A 20,391-nucleotide genomic window follows, 5' to 3' on the forward strand; every position below is an offset into this window, starting at 1 on the left:
TGTGGGAAGGATTGTTGGTTTTGAGAGCCCTTCTGCTCAAGAGGCCACATGGCTCTGTTTCCTTGCTGTCTCCTTTTAGGAAGGGGGCCTTGAAGGTGGATCCTACCCAATTGCCAAAAAAGAGACCTGAAAACTGATCTCACCAGAAACATGAATTCCTTCTTGTGTGACTGGCACAATGCACAGAAGCTAAAAGAAGAAACTGACTAAAAACACCCTGAAGAGCACCTTTACTTGACATATAAGCTGAGCTAAAAAAGATCAACTAAATTGACAAGGTAAACTGATGAGGGGAAAGAATGAAGCCGATACCTCAGGCATTTTCATTCCCCATCCTTAAATGTCAGTAATGGGACAGGTGTTTCCTACTGAATACAAACAGACACTCAAACACCAACTATAGTTCATGCTTTCCAGGGGAGGGAAAGCAGCAGAAACATCTGAGGTTACAAGTTAAGATAGGCCACTCCTCTACTGATGGTATGTTAAGAGAAACAGCAGAAAAACTAACCTGGAACATGTTGACATCGAGTGCTCTCACTGGTCCCGTGTGCTTGTCTTTCTGGGCTATTATTACTTCAGCCTCTCCATCTATGATTTTGGCTGAGTCATACAAGATGACATTTCCATTTTCACCGCCAGCAATCAGGACTCCAGACACTCTGTCCCCTGAGGTCATGCTGTGAGGGCCCCAGATCAGCTTGTGGTACCTGTAAGACACAGAAGGCCCCACAGTCTTAGAACCGTCTACTACCAGCTCCCTCTAGGGTGATACATCCCATTTTTGCTCACCCCAGCTAGAGTGAGAGAAAAGCACTGCCTGCATTTCTCCCTAAGGATGAGTCTCAGCACAACCCTTTCCATCAGGAAGGCATGCCCCAATTCTGCTCAACATGCACAACCAATAACCCACAAACTAATAACATCTCCAATCTCCCGGCTCCCAAATCGGGTAAGTGCTCGCAACAACAAAAGCAGTCAAAGTAAGGGCTGTAAGCCCATCCAGCCACAGCCTGAGAAAAACCTCTATCTGTGAGCAATTTCATACAGAAAAAAAACAGGTGAAAGTAGAAAAATTCCGTATGTTTTTCCATATCTATGCTTTTGGATGTGCAAGTGTTTTGTCTGCCATACCAGGGACTCAGCATCACTCACAGACACCTCTCTTGGACCACAGCCTATTTTCAGGCTAACTCAATAGAAATCAAACATACTTCCAGAAATTAAGAACACTATTGTGTCCATCTGTAAATAACCAAATTCTCTTCAACTCAATTAACTTCCTGCATAAGCAAAACAGCATTCCTGTGCACTTAGCCATGCAAAGAATGAGCATGTTCTGCATAAAATGACACAACCACTTATCAGCTCTTATGCAAGCAGAAAGCAAACCCACATTGACTGGAAGGTGGCAAGGAGATACCTTAGAATTCACTGTAATGTTGGTCATCCGTTACCTCCAGGCAATCGTCAAGTAATTTCTTTAAATCACACCAACTTTAGCATGGTAAGATGGAGACTGCAGAAAGCTACCCAAAGAGCATATGCTGGGTGAGAAATGCCGTAACAGCCAAGTGTTCAGGCTCCCAGTATTGAGATTACAGAAGGGGTTCACAAAAGAATGCTGCTATAAATGGAAATTGGTCTGTGATATCAGACAGACCCATGCCTGAGTATGACTGTTATGCTTCTGCACCTAACTATGCAAGTTTACCAGAAATGAAGTAGCTGACAGGGCTGTCCAGGCATCACCAACAAGACTGAACAGGACTTAAAACAACCCAAAATGAAGGCAAGAAACAATGAGGAACAAACCCCAAAAATTAACAGTGCAATTGCTTTCCTTTTGCCCTTTACTCTTTCCAAGATAAAATATGGTTCTATAAAAGCAGTGCAAAACTTTGCTTGGAGGGCAATTAAGGATTTATCTTTTGTGGGTCTAATCACCTGGATATTTTCATTTGCTGAAAACCAAAATACAGCCTGACGTATACATTGCTATCTAATCTTCAATTAGAAACAAACAACCAACCCTCAACCTCATTTTTAATGCATTTTCTGGGGCAAAGTCAAATTCTTGTGTTGCTGGTCAAGGGAGGTATTTTCCATGGAGCACTGCATCCTGGCTCTAAGGAGTGCTTCTAGAAATTCAGAATGCAAATGGCAAGTCTTGAAGAATTTAATTCACAGTTAAAACAAGGTAGAACAATGAAACTCAAAGATCCAACACAGCCTCCTGCTCTGAGCAGGTCAGTAGGACATATTGACATCAGCTCTGCTCACAGAGCAGGGCATTTAAAAAGGGATTGTGGCTGTTTCAGCTCTGCCAGGGAGCTACTATGAGTGCTGCTGAGATGGAAACTGGATGCTCTGATGCTAACAATATTTGTCTGGATAAGCACATGGTGAGGAACTAACAGCTAAGTGGAGCTGTGCAGCCAGAAATTTGGCTTCCCAGCTGTCAGAACACACACAACATAACCCAAGTTAGTTATTTTACAGGAGTCCCCCTGAAATGCCTAAATACAAACAGGATGGTGCAATATGAAAAGTTGCCACCATAATTTCACGTTTTCTTCCGAATCCCAGAGGCTTCCTAAGGTAAAGGCTCCACACATATATTCAAAATTTTTCTGTTTATGCCAAAGCATGAGCTGCTTTCTTAAGAGTCCAACACCACTGTCCCACAGTATCAACTGCACACATTTGCCTTCATCTTTCAGTGCGGAACTTCTGCTTCTCTCCTCAACAACTCCAGCCAAACCACATGAAGTGACATCTCTACACATACCATATGTAACAGTTCCAAACACTGTACTTTTCCCTTACAACACTGCCTACCTGTGTGAGGAGGAGAATGTGGCACAGCTCTTCATATCCAGTGAAGGGTCTGCTAAGTCCAATTCAAATATTTCTAGAGTAGCACTTGTACTGAAGGTTGCATCCAGCTGCTGAGCTGATGTACCTGCAAGGAAGCACACCTGGCAGTGAGAGAGCCATGATACACAGAGCAGTAACTGCAAATGCATCACAAGGAAGGGAACAAACATAATCCTTTCAAAAAGGATCCTGAGATGGGCTCAGGCTTCTGTTTTTGGTACTTAGATGCAGTTCCACACAGCTCTCCTCCCCATGGTTCTTTCTTTGGATGTTTCTTAATGAGTATGAGCAGGAAAATCTTTGGGCAAGTACCTCCCCAATGACGCACAGAACCCAGTTAAAGTTACAAAGGAGCCACAAGTGACTAGGACTTAGGGTTGGTGTCACCTTTCCCTCTCAGAAAGAGAAGGGTTATCACTGTTACTTGCAGAATGCAAAGCATGTTTTTATCAGCACAATGCAAGAACTCCACTCTCCACAACATACACCGCACTCCAGCCCTCAGGACACAGAGTATCTCCTGCAGCTTTCAATGGCCCCTTCATGGCAGCCACCGCACACAGCCTGAGGTCTGCTAGCACGTGCTTCCCAAAAACTCACCTGTAGCCAGGTAAATGGGGTGCTGCTGGGCAGGGCTCCATGCCTGCATGGCAGTACGGTCTACTTCCTTCAGCTTCATTTTGCTGAAAAGTAAGACCAAGACAAGTGATGCTTAAATGGTGCCACGAATACAGAAGCCACATTAGGACTCGACAGAAGCAGCCAGAGGGACCATTTTTCATAAAGATATCCCTCAGACAGACAGCCAAGCCATCCCCTCCAGAGGACACCCGGGGAAGGGGAGGAATGCCTCTCCATTAGCAGAATAACATTGACACGCAGAGGAAACTGACGGCTGCCCAACCTAACACAGGAAAACGTGGGCAAAGCTTCAACAACTGAAAAACCCTCTTCTCACAGCATCGAGCGCCCTACAGCAGCTTTGTGCCTTAAACCCACGAAACCAACCCAGCTCCGGGAAGCCCCTTCCTAGCCCGTGCCGCCGAACACTCTCAGCGGCTCGTTCCTGGCCCTCATTTCAGCCCCAGGGCTCCCCCGCCTCGGGGCACCCCGCGCGGCCAGCGGGACCGCCACCCTCGCCCCGTTTCCGACAGGAGCCGGAGGAAAACAGCAGTGAAACAGACGATTTGGCGGTCCCTGCCCTCACCTCGGCGTCCCCGGCGCTCACCCGTCCCCGGACCGCTCCAACGTGGCAGCCCCGGCACCGCCTCCCGGCCGCCACCGCCTTCCGGGCGCGCCCCGCGGCTTCCGGGCAGCGGCGGGGCCACGCCTTCCGCACAGGAACCGGGGGGCGGTGGTGGTAGGAGAGTGTGTATGGCGGTGTGCAGCCGCCTCCTTCCGCGCGTGTCCTCCGTGTCCCTGGGGCGGGAGCAGCCATCGGCCCTGGGGAAGAGGGAGACTGGTTAGGGGCGCCGGGAGCGGGGGGAGCCCGGCGCAGCGCCGGCAGCGCGGGGGCCGCGGTGCCGCCTGTCCTCAGCTCAAGGGCAGTAATCACGGCGTGCTCAGGATGTGAACAGCAGTGAGGCTCATCATGGGACAGGGGCCACCCCAGGGTGGGGTAATGGCCCAAGGGAGCTCAGCCGGCTTCCACAGCCGGAGGCCACAGTCCCGGACCCACCTCCTCACGGCAGCCGGGGCACAGCTGCGCTGCCGCCTCCCGCCGCCGCTGGGCTCCGAGGCCGCTCGGCGGGCAGACGCCGTGCGCGGGACAAGCGCGGCCCGGCGGGAGTACAGCGGGAGAGGCGGCGGGTCCTGCCGGCCCCGCTATAAGTAGGGCTGGAGGCGCGGCTCCCATTGGCGCTGAGGATCGCCTCTCGCCACTGGCTGCGCCCGCCGCCGCTCCCGGTTGGCTCGGGCCGCTCCCGGTCCCGCCGCCGCCTCCAGGGGTGACGCGGCCAATGGGGCCGCGGTCCGACGGCCCCGCCGGCCAATGGCGAGACGGCGGGCGGCGGCGGCCAATGGGCGGGCCCGGCGCGGCGCGCGGGCGGCGGCGGCCAATGGGCGGGCCCGGCGCGGCGCGCGGCGGCGACGGCGGCCATGACGCGGAGCTGCTCCGCGCTGGGCTGCACCGCGCGCGACACCGGGCGGAGCCGCGAGCGCGGCATCTCCTTCCACCAGTGAGTGCGCCCGCGCCGCCCGCCCGCATCCCTCCGTCCGTCCCTCCTTCCCTGCATCCCGCCGTCTCCCTCTGCCGCAGGTTCCCGGTGGACGCTGCGCAGCGCCGCGAGTGGATCCGCGCCGTGAACCGCGTGGACCCGCGGAGCCGCCGGGCGTGGCGGCCCGGCCCCGGCGCCATCCTCTGCTCCCGACACTTCGCCGAAGGGGACTTCGAGCGCTACGGGCTGCGGCGGAAGCTGCGGCGGGGGGCCGTGCCCTCCCGCTTCCTCCCCTCGGTGCGGGCGGGTACCGGGCGCGCTCCCCGCTCCCCCCGCGGGGGTTCCGCCGTGTGCCGTGACCTGCCCTCTCCTTGCCCCGGCAGGAGCCGCCGGGCGCCGGCCGCAGGAGGAGCGGGACCCCCGGCCGAACGCTGAAGCAGCCGCTGCCCAGCCCGCCCGCCGGGGACCACAACTACAGCCTGCAGGGACAGCGGGAGCCGCGGCCGCCGCCGGACGCCCCGCGGCACCAGCAGAAGCCGCCGGCCGCCGGGAGATGCGGCCCCGCGCGCCGGCGCAGGACCGTGCCGAGCATCCTCAGGGAGTTGGCGGAAAAGCGGCAGCTTTCTGAGGAAATCGTGAGTTTGCTGCAGGCGCAGTTTTCAGGTACTGCCGGGACGCTTGCTGAGGCAGAGTGCACTCCCTGGCCCTGGGTACGTGTCTTTGCTTAACCCGTGTCAAGGAAGAGGCGAGGCACAGTGGTGTCGTTGCTGAGCCCTGCACTGCACACCAGCCTTCAGGACTGAGTTGTTCCAGAGGCCACGCTGTTGCCTTGTATTCTGCGGGGTGCTTATGGCATGCATCCCTCTGTTTCCAGCTATTTATTTGTTTCGCTAAAGTTGACCTTTTGTGATTTCTTAAGCAGATTTGCCTCGAGAGTTGCACAGCTGGAGGCAGATGGCAGATTACTCACCAGAAATGAAGCAATTTGCTTGTCTTCTCCATCTCTACCATATTAAGGCCTATGATTACCTACGGAAGATTCTTCCTCTCCCTCATCCTTACAGCCTGACAAAGCAAGTTTTTAGTTATTCATTCATTCAGAATGTATTTCCAGTACTGGTGTAGAAATAGATGTAATAGATCTGTCCTGAAGCTGCCTTGTTATTTCCCTGCATGGTCAGCACTTTCCTGGGCTTCCCACCACTAGGGTGAGAGGAGAAAAACTCGGACCATGCATGAAGGAAACCAGGGCTGCCTTCTTTGCCCTGCATGTCTCAGCCTGCTCTGCAGCTCAGGCATGGCTGACCATGTCCTAAGTGGTAAAAAGTGATGCCTGTTGCTTCAGCTTTTCCAGAATCATGTCTCCTAATCACATCCCTTTTTTTCCAGCTGGCTGTCTAATAACGAGGCTGCTGCAGGCTTCAGCAGTGACATTTTTCTCCAGCTTCAGGAAAAGGTGGAGAGAGGGGATCAGGCCTGCCGCTACTGCGCCGTGCTGGTACAGGATGTGTCCCTGCAGAAGCAGCAGGAGTGGGACCCACAGAGCAAGCAGCTGACGGGCTTTGTTGACTTGGGAGCAGGCATCCTTGACGCTGACGAAGCTCCGCTGGCGTCAGAAGCAATAATCCTCATGGCAGTCGGCATCTCGAGCCCTTGGACCGCTCCCCTTGGCTATTTCTTGGTGAACAGTACATCCGGCAACTTCCTTGCTCAGCTCCTTCGTCAGGCCATCCATAAGCTGAACAACGTTGGGATGATGGTCCTGGCTGTGACATCGGGTGCCTCTGCTCGCGGTGCTGAGACTGCCAGAGCTTTGGGGATCAGGATAGATCCCAAAAGGATTCAGTGCACTTTCCAGCATCCACCCGGTTCTGCTCACAGCATCGTGTACTTCTTTGATGTTTGTCATGCCCTCCTGCTGATAAGGAATGCTCTGCAGTGCTTCCACGAGGTCGAGTGGCTCGGTGACACCATGTGGTGGCAGCATGTGGTGGAGCTGGCAGCTTTGGGCGAGCAGAGGGTGTTGGAGCTGTGCAGTCCTGGGAGTAAAGGGAGTTACCACCTGAAGGTCAACCTCGCTACCCTGCTGTTCAGTGAGGGGGTTGCTGAGGCACTGGAGCACCTCCAGAAACTGGGCCTCACCTCATTTCAGAACTGCAGCGGGACTGTCAAGTTTGTGCGTCTGATGAGCTCTCTGTGCGATGTGTTTTATGGCAGGGGCCCCTCTGGAAAGGAGTCTTTGCTAGCTGGAAATTTCACCAAAATAAGCAACCTCTTCGATGAAGCCAGGAGCTGCTTTATCAACTTAAAAGACTCTGTGGGGAGATACATTATTAAGAGCAAACGCAAACTGGGATTTCTGAGCTTCTTGCTCAACACTGAAAGCCTCAAGTGGCTTTCCTCCAACCACACATGTCCAAAAGGCACTCCTTCCCACCACCTCCACACACATGCCTTCAGCCTGGACCCTCTGGAGAAGTTTCTCAGGGCCCTCCACCAAGCCTGTGGCAGCAGCAGCCCCACCTGTGCTGTGTTCCAGGCTGCTTACCACAAACTGCTGGCCAGCTGCAGCCTGGCCCCCGGCTCGCCACCCAGCAGTGGCAATGCCAGCCCCTGGGACGCATCCCCGTCTCAGAGAAGAGCTCTGACTCTGGGAAGCATTCGTGCTCAGTATCAGCCAGTTCCAGGCAAGACCCTGGCCCCAGAGTACCCCTACAGTGCAGGTCTGCTTTTGCCCAGCTCTGCCCTGAGCAACGCGCTGACAGATCTGTCACTGCACACGCAGAGCCTCACCTGCACTGCTGGCTGGGTGGCCAAGCAGTTGGCCGTGCACTTGCAGTGTGAGGCTTGTTTTGCCTCTCTGTTTGAGGTGGATGAGAACAGGCTAAGATGCAGGTCAGTGCTCTACATAAAAAAATTAGGTGGCATGAGTCTGCCCTCGGCCAGTGTGCACCACATAACAAGCATTTCAGAACAAGTCCTAAACCGATACGGCAAAGTAGGAGGTGCCAACAAAAATACCAAGCTGTGGCATTTGTGTCTAGAACAGGAAGTCTTCCAGGAGCTTCTGGGAGAAAGCCCCCTCTTTCCCACCCTCACAAACCATTTATTTGAGGGGGAACTGAGCATCAACAACCACTACACAGTCTTAGTAAAGGAAATAACACGGTGTTACTTAAACATAAGAACACACCTCACCGAACACCTAAATTTGAAATACCCTTGTGGAAGGCACAAATTGAAGAGACTGAAAGGAAAGTATTTGTTTCCATCACTACTGGATAGCTGTCAGTCAAGCTAAACCCACACATGGCCTTAGTGAGTATATTGTAATTCCAAGGATGGCTGTTCCTTGCTGAGCTCAGTGCTGGATAGGTCTAAACAACATACGTGAGGACACAATGTTGGCAAAACTGGTGTTGATAAGCAGTGCTGTTTTGGGCCACTGCAAACCCCCTAACCAGAGTTTGACTGAGCAAAGCAAGGAAGTTTATCCGATCCCCTGTTCTTTCTAGCAGTCCTGCAGAGCAGCCACATATTTAATGAAACTTACATGGCAGGTCAGGATGAACCAGCATTGCTCAAGGTGCCTGGGGCAGTGGTAGGAGACTCTGCAGTGTCCCTGGAAGTGCTGGGTGGCTTTAGTGCTGCAAGTGCTCTTGCCAGAAGAAAACTGATAATTGATGGGGTTGCAGCGAATCAATACACTGGCACTTTGATTTTACCAAAAAGATGTGCTTTATAAAATCTGGGAGCAAGAAAGTTTTCAGAGTTTCTACTTAAATAGGAAAATAAAGATATTAAAAGAAAGTGGCACTCAAGTTCTACACAAGCTCTAATCCTTTCCAGTATGTCTCATGAAAGAGCTAAAGATGCTAGTCCAGTCTAGATCCTCTGGATCATTGCTGAGCCTGTGACCAGATTGTTGTGTCCAGTGGCACCCAGGAGCACCAGTACTCTCCTCTAGGGACAGGAATACATGGGTGTACTACAGCAGGGCATTTCAGTTCCCGTTTCATGGCCCTATATTCCTAGGGCTGGCCTGTGTCCTACAGCCCAGGGCACGTGGCGTTTTCCCTTCAGTGTTTCCACTGATCACTTGAACTATAGCTTTGATGCCACCAAGTAGGACCGGCTTCTTCAGTTAGTTCATTTCCATGGCAAGGAAGCTGCCTCCAGTGCTTTGCCTGGAATAGCAAAGTTTGGCAGAACTGCTGCTAAGGGGTTGCCTTTTGCCATGCAGAACTGGAGTTGCATCCATAGAGGTGGAAGGAAACAAATTCTTACAAGACCTGCTGTTCACTCACTTTCAAGACCCATGATGGAGCTGGGATGAAAACTGATCTGCCACATCCTAGGGCAGTAATAATATTAGAAGTATCATTCTGTCTACCAGTACGTTGACAAAATTGTCCCTCGTTGGTTTTGGTTTCTCCTCCTTCTCTTAGTTCTGCTGCTCTCAAAGCAGAGCTTGAGTGCAGCAGCACCACAGAAATTCATACAATCACTGCTGGGAGGAACAAACCAGAATCTCTGAGCTTTTTTTTTTTCCAATCCAAATACCTATGCAAAAAAGCACGTTCAAGCCATCACTGTCACAGAGCCATTCCAGCTACAAGAGACTGCAGGAAACTATTCCCTCCATTCTATATGTGATTTTTGGGACAACTGGCAAAATGCTGCTGTAATCTCATTGACAGATTGCAATCATGAAATGTTGGAACACTTGCATTACCTCCAGCTCTGAGTAGTTATGAACTGTGCCATAGATTGCTGTGCATGAGAGCACAGCAATAACCAAGGGATATTTATTTATCTCTGGAAGCATTTGGTCTCACACTGAAAATCCAAGTCAGTACTTGCATCAGAAGTGGACCTAGTGTTAACAATTTATTTGGGTATTTCAGTGACAAACCTTCTGTGTATATTTGTCAGTGCTGAAGCAAAGGAGTGCAAAAAAAATCATATTTACAGAATAGTATAAATGTTTATTTTTTGTGATTTATCTGACTGTTTTATTTGTACAACATAGAAAAGTGTATTCTTTGAATAGGTCTTGTAAATATAAATTTAATTTTTCTACTTTTGGATGTAAACAGAACTATAAAATGAACCCTTCCCCCTTTCCCAATTATTTTTTATGTAACTGGATGAACTTGACTGTTAATCTTGTCCAGCAGTTTGATGCAAATGGCTAAGGAAGTACAAAAACCAATTCATACACTCTACACCAGGGAGAAAGGAGAGAGGAATCCAAGCTTAATATTTGAGAAAGCTTGTTCAAAACAAAATAGAAGAACTAAGAGCATTTGATTGCACCTTCAAAGTCTTTACAAGCAAAATATTCTCCAGCAATGCCATCATACATAATTACAACTGTAATCTAAATTTCACAAGTGCTTTTGCACACTGTATATAAATACACATCACAAAAGGTGCAATTTAGAGTAAAACACTGAATATATACAAAATTAACACAGATTGAAGTCTAAACAAAAGGCATATTGCAATCTGTTTGAAATATAACGTAAGTAGGTATTACTTTATTCACTTACACTAATTTACATTTATACAAATCTTACTGGACAGACTATATTAGGTCTAGAAGGGAACGGAATATCTGCACTATCTACAGGTAAAGTTACTGCACTGATTTTTTAATAAATCCAACTCCTAATAATGAAAAAACATGGCATTTACTTACATGAGAGGTGGCTTCCCTTTTCAGAGATTTGCACAAACATTGCTATTTATACTCGGGGAGATGTCCTTAGCTGACAGAGCCCTTCAGACAGTGACTGGCAGGTCAGACCTCGTCTGTGAGCCCACCACTGCTGCTGGCTGCCTCCCAGGCTCTTCATGCCACCCAGGCATTTCAAGGAGGCACCAGAGAAGGGTCAAGGGCCTTCTGCACAGTGCACAGGGCTGGGAGGTGAAGCATCTTCCCACCCTATTGCCTTCACACACTGAGGCTCTGCTGCTGGTGTGCCTAGCCCCTACCTCTCCCCAGCCTGGAACTGTATGTACAGTTTTATAGAAGGAGTGCAAAATCCCTTTTGGAAAAAATGTAGCTAGTTCAGGCTGCAGTGAGATAGGTAATAAAAATGCCTGTGATTAAACATGGTTAATGGATGTTCATGATAGGTAACTAACCCAACCAGGTTAATTCTGCAAATGTGTTCCACTATCAAAAATGTGATCTGATATTGCCTGTAAGAAATACTGAAAAAAATCCCCTGCCTTAGTCTATGCCCAACTATAGCTGATTGCCCCCCATTTAGTGTAAAAGGGATCTGCATCTGTTTTTGTAGCAATCCTGATTCTGTGCTAGCACTTTCTCTGATCACAGCTCTCACAGTTATTCTAAACAACACTAAAAGAGTCTTTATGCCGAATAAATTGCCAACACGGAGAGATGCAGCATACTGAACACCCACAACAGGCTGAACATGATCCCTACCTGCATTTGCAAGTCGATTCAGCTGCACATTGTCATCTCCTGTGACTTCAGCTTCTCAGGCCTAAATATTTTCCCAGGGTTATAGCTTGGTCCTAGAAAACATAACTGACTGCACAGCCCTATTTCCAGTGAGGGATTAGGCTGCTGCAGACCTCTGAAAACCAAGCGTCACCTAAACAGCATCAATCTGCTACACACTTAGTAACACTACACTGGGCAGACAGTCTGGCATTGTGGCTGCTCTTCCTCACTTCTGAGGACAGGCCACTGTCTTAGACTTCCAGTTCCAGCTTAAGAAACACCTGAGCACTCTGCCCCATTCCTATAAAAAATTCCCTGTAATGCCATTCACGTCTGTACTCCTTGGGCCCTGCTCCAGAAACATTCTCCATGACTTGCTCAGTGCTACATCTGCAAGCAACCCCTCTGTATTATTACCTATGTATCTCGCAGTGCTCCGTGCACTACAGGGACATGCTGTGTCAAGTCCTAAATACAAGTACTACTTTCCATTTACATGCTTATGTCTACCTATTTCCTTTCAGAATTATCTTGGATACACTGCTACTTCCAGATTACAGGCCTCTCAGCAAAAGCATGACCTGGCTGTTGACATCACCTGTGTTTTCCTCTATGCACAGTGATGCAAATCCATACACTGTAAATAATATATATTATAATAATTTATATCTGCCCTTTGGACAATTAATTCTGGGGGAAAGGGGAGAACACATCTACTTTTTAAGACACTCAGGGTAAAAGCTGTACATTGGGAAGAAGAACTGACTTTTAGGCATTGTCTGACATAGAAGAGGATTTAGCTAAGATTTAAAAGGCTCTACATCTTGTTATAAAAGAATTTCTTGTTTCAATCTTACATGGGTCAATTTACAACAAGCACCAAATTAACAAATATTATTAAATCCATCCTTTATGCTAAACCAAAGTGTCCCTGTGCCTTAAGTGTTATGTTCAGTCCGCTTCATTGTGGCTCATGTGCATGAGTCAGCAGTTCATGGCACAAGGGTCACTTTTGGACTTCCCTGCAGAGCTGATAACCCTCATCAGACAGCGTCCAAACTCCTCCAGGATCATGCGCTCTGCTGCAGCTTTGGACTTGCCCGTCTTCTCCGCTTGCTCTGCCTGTGCCAGGAGGCATTCACAGGTTGCATCGGCCACTTCCTTGGTGACAAATGTAAAGGGCAGCCTGAAACAAAGAAATGTCCACTTAGTCCATGTCAGCAAAAACACACAGACACCTAACTCCAGGGCTGGCAACTTTTTAGTCCGAGATGAGATTTCATCTGTCCCATCGCTTCCAAGAGCCTTTAGATAGTGAATAAGCCTCAGTTAACAGCCAAAGGAACTGGTGGGTCAGAATCCCTACTGTTAGAGGAACAGTGTTCCATCCCACCTCTACAGCTCAGGCAAGGCTCAGAGATGACAGGGACATACCTGTCCCACACATCAAAAAACCTGTGTTAGAACAACTCAAAGAGGGTGCAGCATTAACTTACTTCCCACCACCACTGCTGAGTGCTGGTGTTGGCCTTGTCAGCAAGTCTGAGATCTGGGAAGATAACTTGGTCTTTGCAGCAGTCTGCTGCTGCACCCTGACCTCTGCAGCATCTGCTAAATGCATCAATGTCTTTCGCTCCGGGCTTTCTTCAAAATTTTTACAGCCAATACATTTGCATATGGAAGAACACATGATTTTTGCCTGAAAGAAACAAGCAAAACATAAGAAACCTATTGCAAGTTTGTGACTCCCCTTATGAGAAATCACAACAAAAAGGAGATCTTATTTTACTCTTTTACCAATTAGCAACTAGAACAAACTCTCAAGTAATAGTCTTCTCTCTAAATTCTTACCTCAAGTTGAGATGTCTTCCCAGAATGTATACGTCAATTGAATCATACAGCATAGAACGTAAATAAGTGGTTTGCTACTCATGCCTTTCTTCATCAACCTCCAGTTTCCAGTCAGCTGACTTTTGAGAAAGGGCAGTCTACACTGTCTCTACATTCAGACACTGATCAGTTAGCAATGAGGTAACAATAACTTCTGCCTTTGAATTCCAAAAACACATTCTATCCCACAGCATCTGTGGGATGCTGCTTCAACTCCTCCTAGGGACTTGGTGCAGTAAATTTCTTTAGGAAAAAATTGTGCTATTCAGCAAAAAACAAATCCAAGCCTAAGTTCAAAGTTGCTAAATTGTTTAAAATTAAAATTACAGAACAGTAGCGACCAATTGTTCCATGTACATGGCTTTCTATGTGCAAACTTCTGGGAGAAGAGGTAACATTACAGGAATGGAAACAAACAGAAGAAAAAATATAGCAATCCAAGGAAGAGACAAAGCAAATGAGAGAAGTCACTACACTAAAGGGAAAAAGCTACTATTTTTCAAATGAGATAATGCTTTGTACCTCATAACATTCGCAGTAGTTTTTGAGACATCCTGAGCGTTTACAGTTACACCCTTTGCTGTGCCTCCGATCCGATTCTCCTTCCTTTCCTTTCCCTATTTTGGGCTTGAAGGCTTCAGGGTTTCTGTCAAGGCAGGCCTGTCAATGCAGACTCAAAGGGTCAGTCATTGCATGCAGGGAGCAGAATTTAGAGGTGCAATAAAAGAACTTAAGCCTTGCACATGTGGGAGGAGATCAGGGCATTATACACCCACTCTGCCCCACTCTGCAACTTCAGAAAAAAGAAGCTAAATTACTTGATCCCAGGGGCAGAGGAAGAGGCCCCTCACCTTTATTGCTTTTTGCCTATCATTTTCATGGTCCAGGTTGTTATAACAATTTGTACAGTTGCAGTTATTGCAGAATTCACCGTTTGCAAAACAGTCGCAATATCTGAAACAGAAGATGCAAAAAGCATTTGTAAATGTTGACCATTACATTGGTGTGTGAGTATTGAGTCCCACATTGCAGTAAGAAGTTCCTACTCTGGCACCAATACGGGTAAGGGTCATCCTATGCTCAACTCCACATGTACAAGCAGTACCAACCTCATTGCAGAGCCAAAATCCTCTAGTGCAAGTCTAGCTGCTGTCTAATAAAGACACAGGTGGAGCTCAAGGGTGTCCACCTGAGCTCATCCCATAGCACAGGTCCCCCAAGCAGCATGAGAAGCTAATGAGACTTTTTCCAAGGCTGACTCTTGGGTCACCCACATATTGAGGGCCAGTCTGCTGCAGCCACCTCACAGCCAGCTCCTGAGCCAGTCAGTCCAAGTCAGCCCTCAGGAGCCCTCACACAGCCAAAACAAAAAGCAAGCAATTGGAGTGACAGTTAACAGGCAAACTAACCCAGCAAGGAGCTTTTTTTTTTGTTAGTTTTGCCCTTAAGCTGGGATGGAAGACTAGAAAAGAGATAAGCAGCAAAACATGGACAGCAAAATGCAATCATGTTGCCATGTTTCTTATGTACCTCTGGTGCCTGCCATCAAAAACAACATCTCAACAATCCACAGACTCACAGATCTGATACATGGAGATATCACATTCATTCCCAGCTCAAACATGACTTAGGCCACAACAAACTCCAACATGTTTCAAGGCTTGCAGGACCACCTCCAGCTCATAGCTAAAAGCTGCTGATCCTCTTCACTTGCTTTTCAAATCCTGCTGGGGGTGTATGGTCATTTTTTGGAGTCTAAACCCATTGCTAAAGTGGCTTTCTGTGGCTGGCCCAGCCTAGCACTACATAAATAGATTGGGGTTGCCCTGGAGTCCACTGCAACCCGTTATCAGGTTGAACTGGATTCTGGAGATTTTTAGCATCTTGAATGGTCCCAGGGACAAACTAAATCTAAAGCTTTTACAATGTGTAATAGCTTTCCTTTCTTTTTAAAAACTCAGTGGTAGAATAGCCCTGGTTTCCAAAAAAAACAGGGCCAGCATCAATCCACAACATGAGCAAATAACTGAGCTGACTTCCTAGTAGAATAGGCTATGTGCCTACTTTACACAAGCATTTGGGAAAGAAATAAGTTCCCCTCCAGACAAAAAAAAGGTTTTACTAGTGAGAAGGCACCTGTGCCAGATTGAATTAACCATCTGTTCTGCACCAATGCCCAGAACACACAACACAGTGATTTTACAAGAACAGTTTTCTTCCTAACAGAATTCTGAAGGTGTGAATTATTCCCAGTGATGCCATTCCTTTCCCAGCATTTCTAGGGCACATTCAGGCCCCAAAACCTAACCCCCTACACATCTAACATACATTGGGCACCGTGAGGTCAGTCACGTATGCAAAATATCTGAAAAACAGCTACACATCTTCCTGCTATGCAACAGATAAGTCTGAGACTATGAAACACAGAGCACACCTCCCCATACAGAGGTGGGGTGCACTACACAAAAGACACCCAAGCTTGAGTTTAAACAAACTTCTTAACTTGGGTTCAGATGCTATTGCATGACTTCCCCTTTGAGTACCACACCCCTGATTTCCTCTTCATTGTCTAGTATTCAGAACCACAGATTAATTTCAGTATGTCCTCCCATTCCTGTCACAGAAATATCAGTAAATTGACTTTGATCAAGGTGAAGAAACTCTCCTCAGCTCCAAATGCTTTTGTGTCAAATTCTTACAAATACATGGAATGGAATAGCACAATATCTCATGGATAAGCAAGAGGCAGACCTATCAGTGAAGAATCACTTGTCTATTCAATCCTTTAATAAAATACACACAGCCCAATTTTTCTGAAGTATTTGATCTAGCATGGTATTACTGATGCACTTCACCAAAGTATAGTAAATACCCACGAATGACACCATGAGATATCATTTCACTCATGGTACTAACAAGGCAACCAGAGCTGCTGAGTGGACTTGGCTCCACCATGCAATAAGGTACATGACGCAAAATTAGACATTTTTAAATGTCATGGTCCATATAGCTCACAGGAGCTGCAAAATTACACAGGGTCTGCAACATCTCCACAAATATCCACCTTAAGTCACCATCTAGACATAAAATTTCAGGCATACTTAAAACCATTATATTCTGATACTTGGTGCACATTTGTGATGTTAAAAATAAGGCTTAAAAGACAAAAACTGTACCAAGTTGTACTTACAACTTCAAACACAGAGACTTAGTACAATTGCATGGCTTCCTGGGGCGGTTTGCAGACTCAGAAGAAATTATTCTGGGGGGAGAAAAGGGCATTTATATACACACAGTTTTATCAGTTTCTGCCTATTTTAAATTTTAATCAGCTCATAATAAAAACTTCGAAAAATTCTTTATATTCCCCTCGCATTAGGCTTTTGGGTGACTGTGTTTAAGTAACTATCATAAGTAGTGCCTTTATAACCCAGAAAGAGATGGATTATTTGCTGTAAATTTGGATGCATGCCTGAAGTAGAAATTAGGCTTTAAAGCTAGAGGAAGCATAACTAAAAAACTGGAGTCAGGGAAACCCTCCCCAGATTCCCTTCAAGTGCAGTGGGACCAGATCCAACCAAAATTCACACAACATGATTGTGCCTTTTCTTTTGTTCTACTTGGAATTAAAAAAATCCAAGAAAACAAAAAAATACCCCCCAGAATAATGGGAAAGCAAGCGAAACCACAGTATTCAGTTTTCAGATAAATTTTATGGTAGACACAGTCTTTAACTACTCCTAAGACTTGGATTTTGTGACACTAGTCACATCTGATGAGATTTGTTCCACCCCTATCCAGCAATTTCTGCACGTAATACCAGGGAGATTAAATCAAACCCGTTCATCTGAATAGCTGCATCTGGATTTGGGGTTAGTTTGCATCAGTTGAGGTTGCAGCAACAAAAAAGCAACTTCATGTTCACAATTTCCAGCAAACCGTAACACAAAAGGACTGTGCAGAACAGCTAAGTCTGCTGGATTGGCAAAGGGAAAATAATATACATTAGCTGTTATTTTCATCCTTAAAGGAAAAATGCAAGACTGAAAAAACCCAAAGCCTCCTATCAGGATCCATTTTGCTGTTGGGCTGAATTTCTGTATGTGTTAAGCATCTAGCTTATATGCTGTCCAGAACCTCTTTGCAGCAATGTTGAGAAATAGTTGAGGCCTGTAGCTCACAGGTGCTGTTGCAAATAAGAAACAAGCAACAGGGAGCTTTCAGGTCAACTTCCTGCTATATGAGTTCAAAAAACAGAAAGGAAAACACAGCTTTGATCAAGAGACTGGCTCAAATGTCAGAGAGATTCACACCCTTCAGTCAGAGGTAATAATCACACCACAGCAGACTTGAGAATTCCCCAAACCAAACTCCAAGACCTCATGCTTATTCAAGCAGCCTATTCTACAGATTTTGGGATTTTTTTTTTTTTTTAGAACTCTTACCCATTAAATGGCAGGCGTGCCTGGGACTGGACACTGGATGTCCCTGTGAAGCCAGTGTTGCTTGCTATGGATACATAGGATGACTGTTGTAGCTAACAAAACAAAAAGGTTAATGCCTGACATGAAAGAAATTATAAAGAAGAGAATGTGTTGCTAGTCTTCAAATTAGCTTTTCAGATATTGCTACAAAAATATCTTGCTTCTAAGAACACTTTTAGACACTTACAGAACTTGGACCAGCTGGCAACTTCCTGCCTCCATACTTAGCATAAAAATACTATTTTAGATTGTATTTTTGTTGTCTATTACAGTGTCTAGATCCATACAGATGACAGGGATAACACACAGAAATATTCAGACCACAAACAGCACCTAAAAACATGCTAATTTTCCCCCTAATAGAGCGGAATCACTTCCTGCACAAATTAGTAGCTTCCTTTATATACAAACCACTTACTATGTAAGTGAACAAAATGGTTTGCATTCCAACCCCTCTGCATACCTGAATTCACCATTTATTTTTCACATTAAAAAAACAAAATCTCATAAGAACTTACCAAACAACATTGCTCTGGGTTACCTTCTTTAGCATTACCTAGAAGCAGCTCTTTGCTGCTGCTGGGACAGGTTCTAGGGACATATTGGCACATAGCAAGATAAAGACCTACTGGGGGCCAGGTAAAAGGGGACAGGTTGTGACTGGACACAAACCTCAGAGGAGAGGTCCAACAGAGGCTAGTTTTAAGTAAAATTTGCAGAACTAGATTGGAAGGACGCAGTACCAATCTTCAGGGTCAAACTACAACTGTGACAAAACCAAAAGGCAAGCAGAAACCAGTCTGGTACCAGTAATGCCAGGAGCTATCAGAGTCTGATTCTATAAATTTAAGCCTTCAGCAGAACATATAATTTTTCTCCTTTTCATCCTGAATGTTGGTCAGATCCTGGCAAAGAGCAAAAAATGAACCCTTAGGTCTCAGGTGGGTGACTGGTACCAGCTGCTTCTGACCCCTGGAAATGTGCTCAGCATTAACTAACACCACAGCCATTCTGTGATCAAGCAGGTCACATATATGCTCCCTTTCTCATCATCAGACCCTGAAGATCCTGTGAACCAAGCAGACAAACCAATAGGATTTCTTCATCCCCTCACTATTTCTGGGCACCAGGCCAATTACTCTGTTCCTTACTGGCCATAGAGGTCTCAGACACCCAGAGAACAAGGTGGTGGTGGTGACTGTTAGGAAACAGGGAAGTGTAACAGCACACAGAGCAGTTATAAAATCAAGTCCTAAGTGATGAACCTGGACTGGAACTGTTGCTGTACACTGTGCCCTGTGACCACCAGTGACCAGGGTCACCTCCACTTCCTCTGAGGACCAAGTGACTTGTACTCTTTCATATGATTTTCAAATCTAGGTTATGAATGCTAAAGTGATGAAGCAAACTGTGTATCAAGATCTGACCCAATATGCAGGGTCTAGGTGATTAGAAATTCGAAGTTGAGATCTATGTGATCTGAGTAAGGCATTATAAATTCTGTACTACACTACTCAAAATTGCACTACACCGATTCTGCTTACAGAAATGCTGTGCTATTATGCTAATAAAAACTCCTTTGAGAAAAGGAGTTTTAAAAAAACTTTAACAGTTTTTAAAAAGTTTTAATTGCAACTATGATTGAAATTAAAGTGCTGTCATCATTCTGACAAGAGTGCCTAAAAGAAACTGTTGCCTCAGTATCAGGTGGCAGTCACAGAGCAGAAACCTTTAAGAGAAAGGCAGAATATTCCACAAGAGCAGCATTTGCTTAACCATCTCTGGGAAAGGCCATACCTGTGTGACATACTGAGCTGGAAGGACTGCATAACCAACATTTCCTGTGCCAGGGGCTGGTGCCAGCACAGTGCCTGGAGGGAGGTTGGTGAGGTTGGGCTGGATCTGTGGCAGTGGAGTGGCTGGCATGATAAGTCTTTGTTGAGGCTGACTAGTAGTGACTATTTGAGAAGTTGAGTTGATTGGTTTGGGCACCACCTGGAGAGAAAAGAGCTCTTTATGAAATCAGTGTTTCAGTCATTCAGAACACACTTTGATTAGTAGAACAGTTCTTTACAGAGCTGAAAGCAGACTTTTTTTCTGTCCAGCCAAGACAGGTCAGGACTATTACATAACTTAAACTCAACTCACCTGTTTCACAGTCTGTGCTGGTACTATGGGAACTGACATACGCACAGGGGTCGCGTTCACCACCACGGGCTTCGCTGGTGTCAAGAAACAACATCATATGAACACGTGTTAGTCACTCCAAGTCCACAGTTCAGCCCTTCAGACTTTCACATGTGCATAACACAAGGTACTTAACACTGTAACTCATGGCATGCAACACTTGGGTCTAGACAAGATCTCTGTAAACAGGTCTTTGGCACACATTTTACAGCAATGGATTAAAAAAATCCAGCCAGAGTGCAGACCTCCTCTGGACACTGGATCTCCCTTACATCCCTTTTCCCTTTGAAATCTTTTATTCCATCACCCCTCT

The 20,391-nt window shown here is 46.7% G+C and overlaps 3 protein-coding genes across 23 annotated transcripts in view; 1 reads left to right on the forward strand and 2 right to left on the reverse strand.

Moving 5' to 3' along the window:
• SEC31A (SEC31 homolog A, COPII coat complex component) overlaps positions 1-4,735 on the reverse strand; it is a 39,610-nt gene extending 34,875 nt beyond the window's left edge. For 10 of the 16 annotated variants that reach the window (XR_012055756.1, XM_072928648.1, XM_072928646.1 and 7 more), the window contains exons 1-5: positions 4,559-4,735; positions 4,109-4,323; positions 3,481-3,563; positions 2,842-2,965; positions 512-710 (exon numbers count right to left, since the gene is read on the reverse strand). Coding sequence is in view for 15 of the 16 variants with exons in the window: in XM_072928648.1 (XP_072784749.1) it covers positions 512-710; positions 2,842-2,965; positions 3,481-3,563; positions 4,109-4,323; positions 4,559-4,735 (798 nt within the window). In the remaining variant the exon portion in view is untranslated. Of the gene's footprint in view, positions 1-511; positions 711-2,841; positions 2,966-3,480; positions 3,564-4,087; positions 4,324-4,558 lie in introns of those variants that run through there. The other 6 variants (XM_030271800.4, XM_030271798.4, XM_030271797.4 and 3 more) reach the window with 1 other exon arrangement.
• Positions 4,736-4,838: 103 nt separating this feature from the next.
• Positions 4,839-8,857, forward strand: THAP9 (THAP domain containing 9). 2 transcript variants are annotated; one of them, XM_012573318.5, is made up of 5 exons: positions 4,912-5,057; positions 5,138-5,333; positions 5,420-5,699; positions 5,959-6,109; positions 6,426-8,857. In XM_012573318.5, the coding sequence occupies exons 1-5, from the start codon at positions 4,978-4,980 to the stop codon at positions 8,335-8,337; spliced, it is 2,619 nt and encodes an 872-aa protein (XP_012428772.5). In that variant the 5' UTR covers positions 4,912-4,977; the 3' UTR covers positions 8,338-8,857. The 2 variants fall into 2 exon arrangements, with proteins under 2 accessions (XP_072784751.1, XP_012428772.5); XM_072928650.1 differs by having other exon boundaries at positions 4,839-5,333.
• A 1,146-nt stretch (positions 8,858-10,003) lies between these two features.
• Positions 10,004-20,391, reverse strand: part of LIN54 (lin-54 DREAM MuvB core complex component) — a 38,085-nt gene continuing 27,697 nt past the window's right edge. For 3 of the 5 annotated variants that reach the window (XM_072928654.1, XM_072928652.1, XM_072928653.1), the window contains 8 exons: positions 20,040-20,113; positions 19,689-19,886; positions 17,853-17,944; positions 16,598-16,669; positions 14,259-14,361; positions 13,930-14,067; positions 13,014-13,216; positions 12,340-12,703 (listed from right to left, as the gene is read on the reverse strand). In XM_072928654.1, the coding sequence (XP_072784755.1) occupies positions 12,502-12,703; positions 13,014-13,216; positions 13,930-14,067; positions 14,259-14,361; positions 16,598-16,669; positions 17,853-17,944; positions 19,689-19,886; positions 20,040-20,113 (1,082 nt within the window). In that variant the 3' untranslated portion in view covers positions 12,340-12,501. Of the gene's footprint in view, positions 12,704-13,013; positions 13,217-13,929; positions 14,068-14,258; positions 14,362-16,597; positions 16,670-17,852; positions 17,945-19,688; positions 19,887-20,039; positions 20,114-20,391 lie in introns of all 5 variants that reach the window. The other 2 variants (XM_030271801.4, XM_012573341.5) reach the window with 1 other exon arrangement.

Source organism: Taeniopygia guttata, chromosome 4 (genome assembly GCF_048771995.1).
Source record: "Taeniopygia guttata chromosome 4, bTaeGut7.mat, whole genome shotgun sequence".
NCBI lineage: Eukaryota > Metazoa > Chordata > Aves > Passeriformes > Estrildidae > Taeniopygia > Taeniopygia guttata.

Excerpts from the sequence above, each read along its gene's own strand:
- THAP9 (XM_072928650.1), top strand. The coding sequence starts at position 4,839 with ATGGGGCCGCGGTCCGACGGCCCCGCCGGCCAATGGCGAGACGGCGGG. Across the intron at positions 5,334-5,419 it reads CCTCCCGCTTCCTCCCCTCG|GAGCCGCCGGGCGCCGGCCG; the intron begins GTGCGGGCGGGT and ends TTGCCCCGGCAG. Across the intron at positions 6,110-6,425 it reads CATCCTTACAGCCTGACAAA|CTGGCTGTCTAATAACGAGG; the intron begins GCAAGTTTTTAG and ends CTTTTTTTCCAG.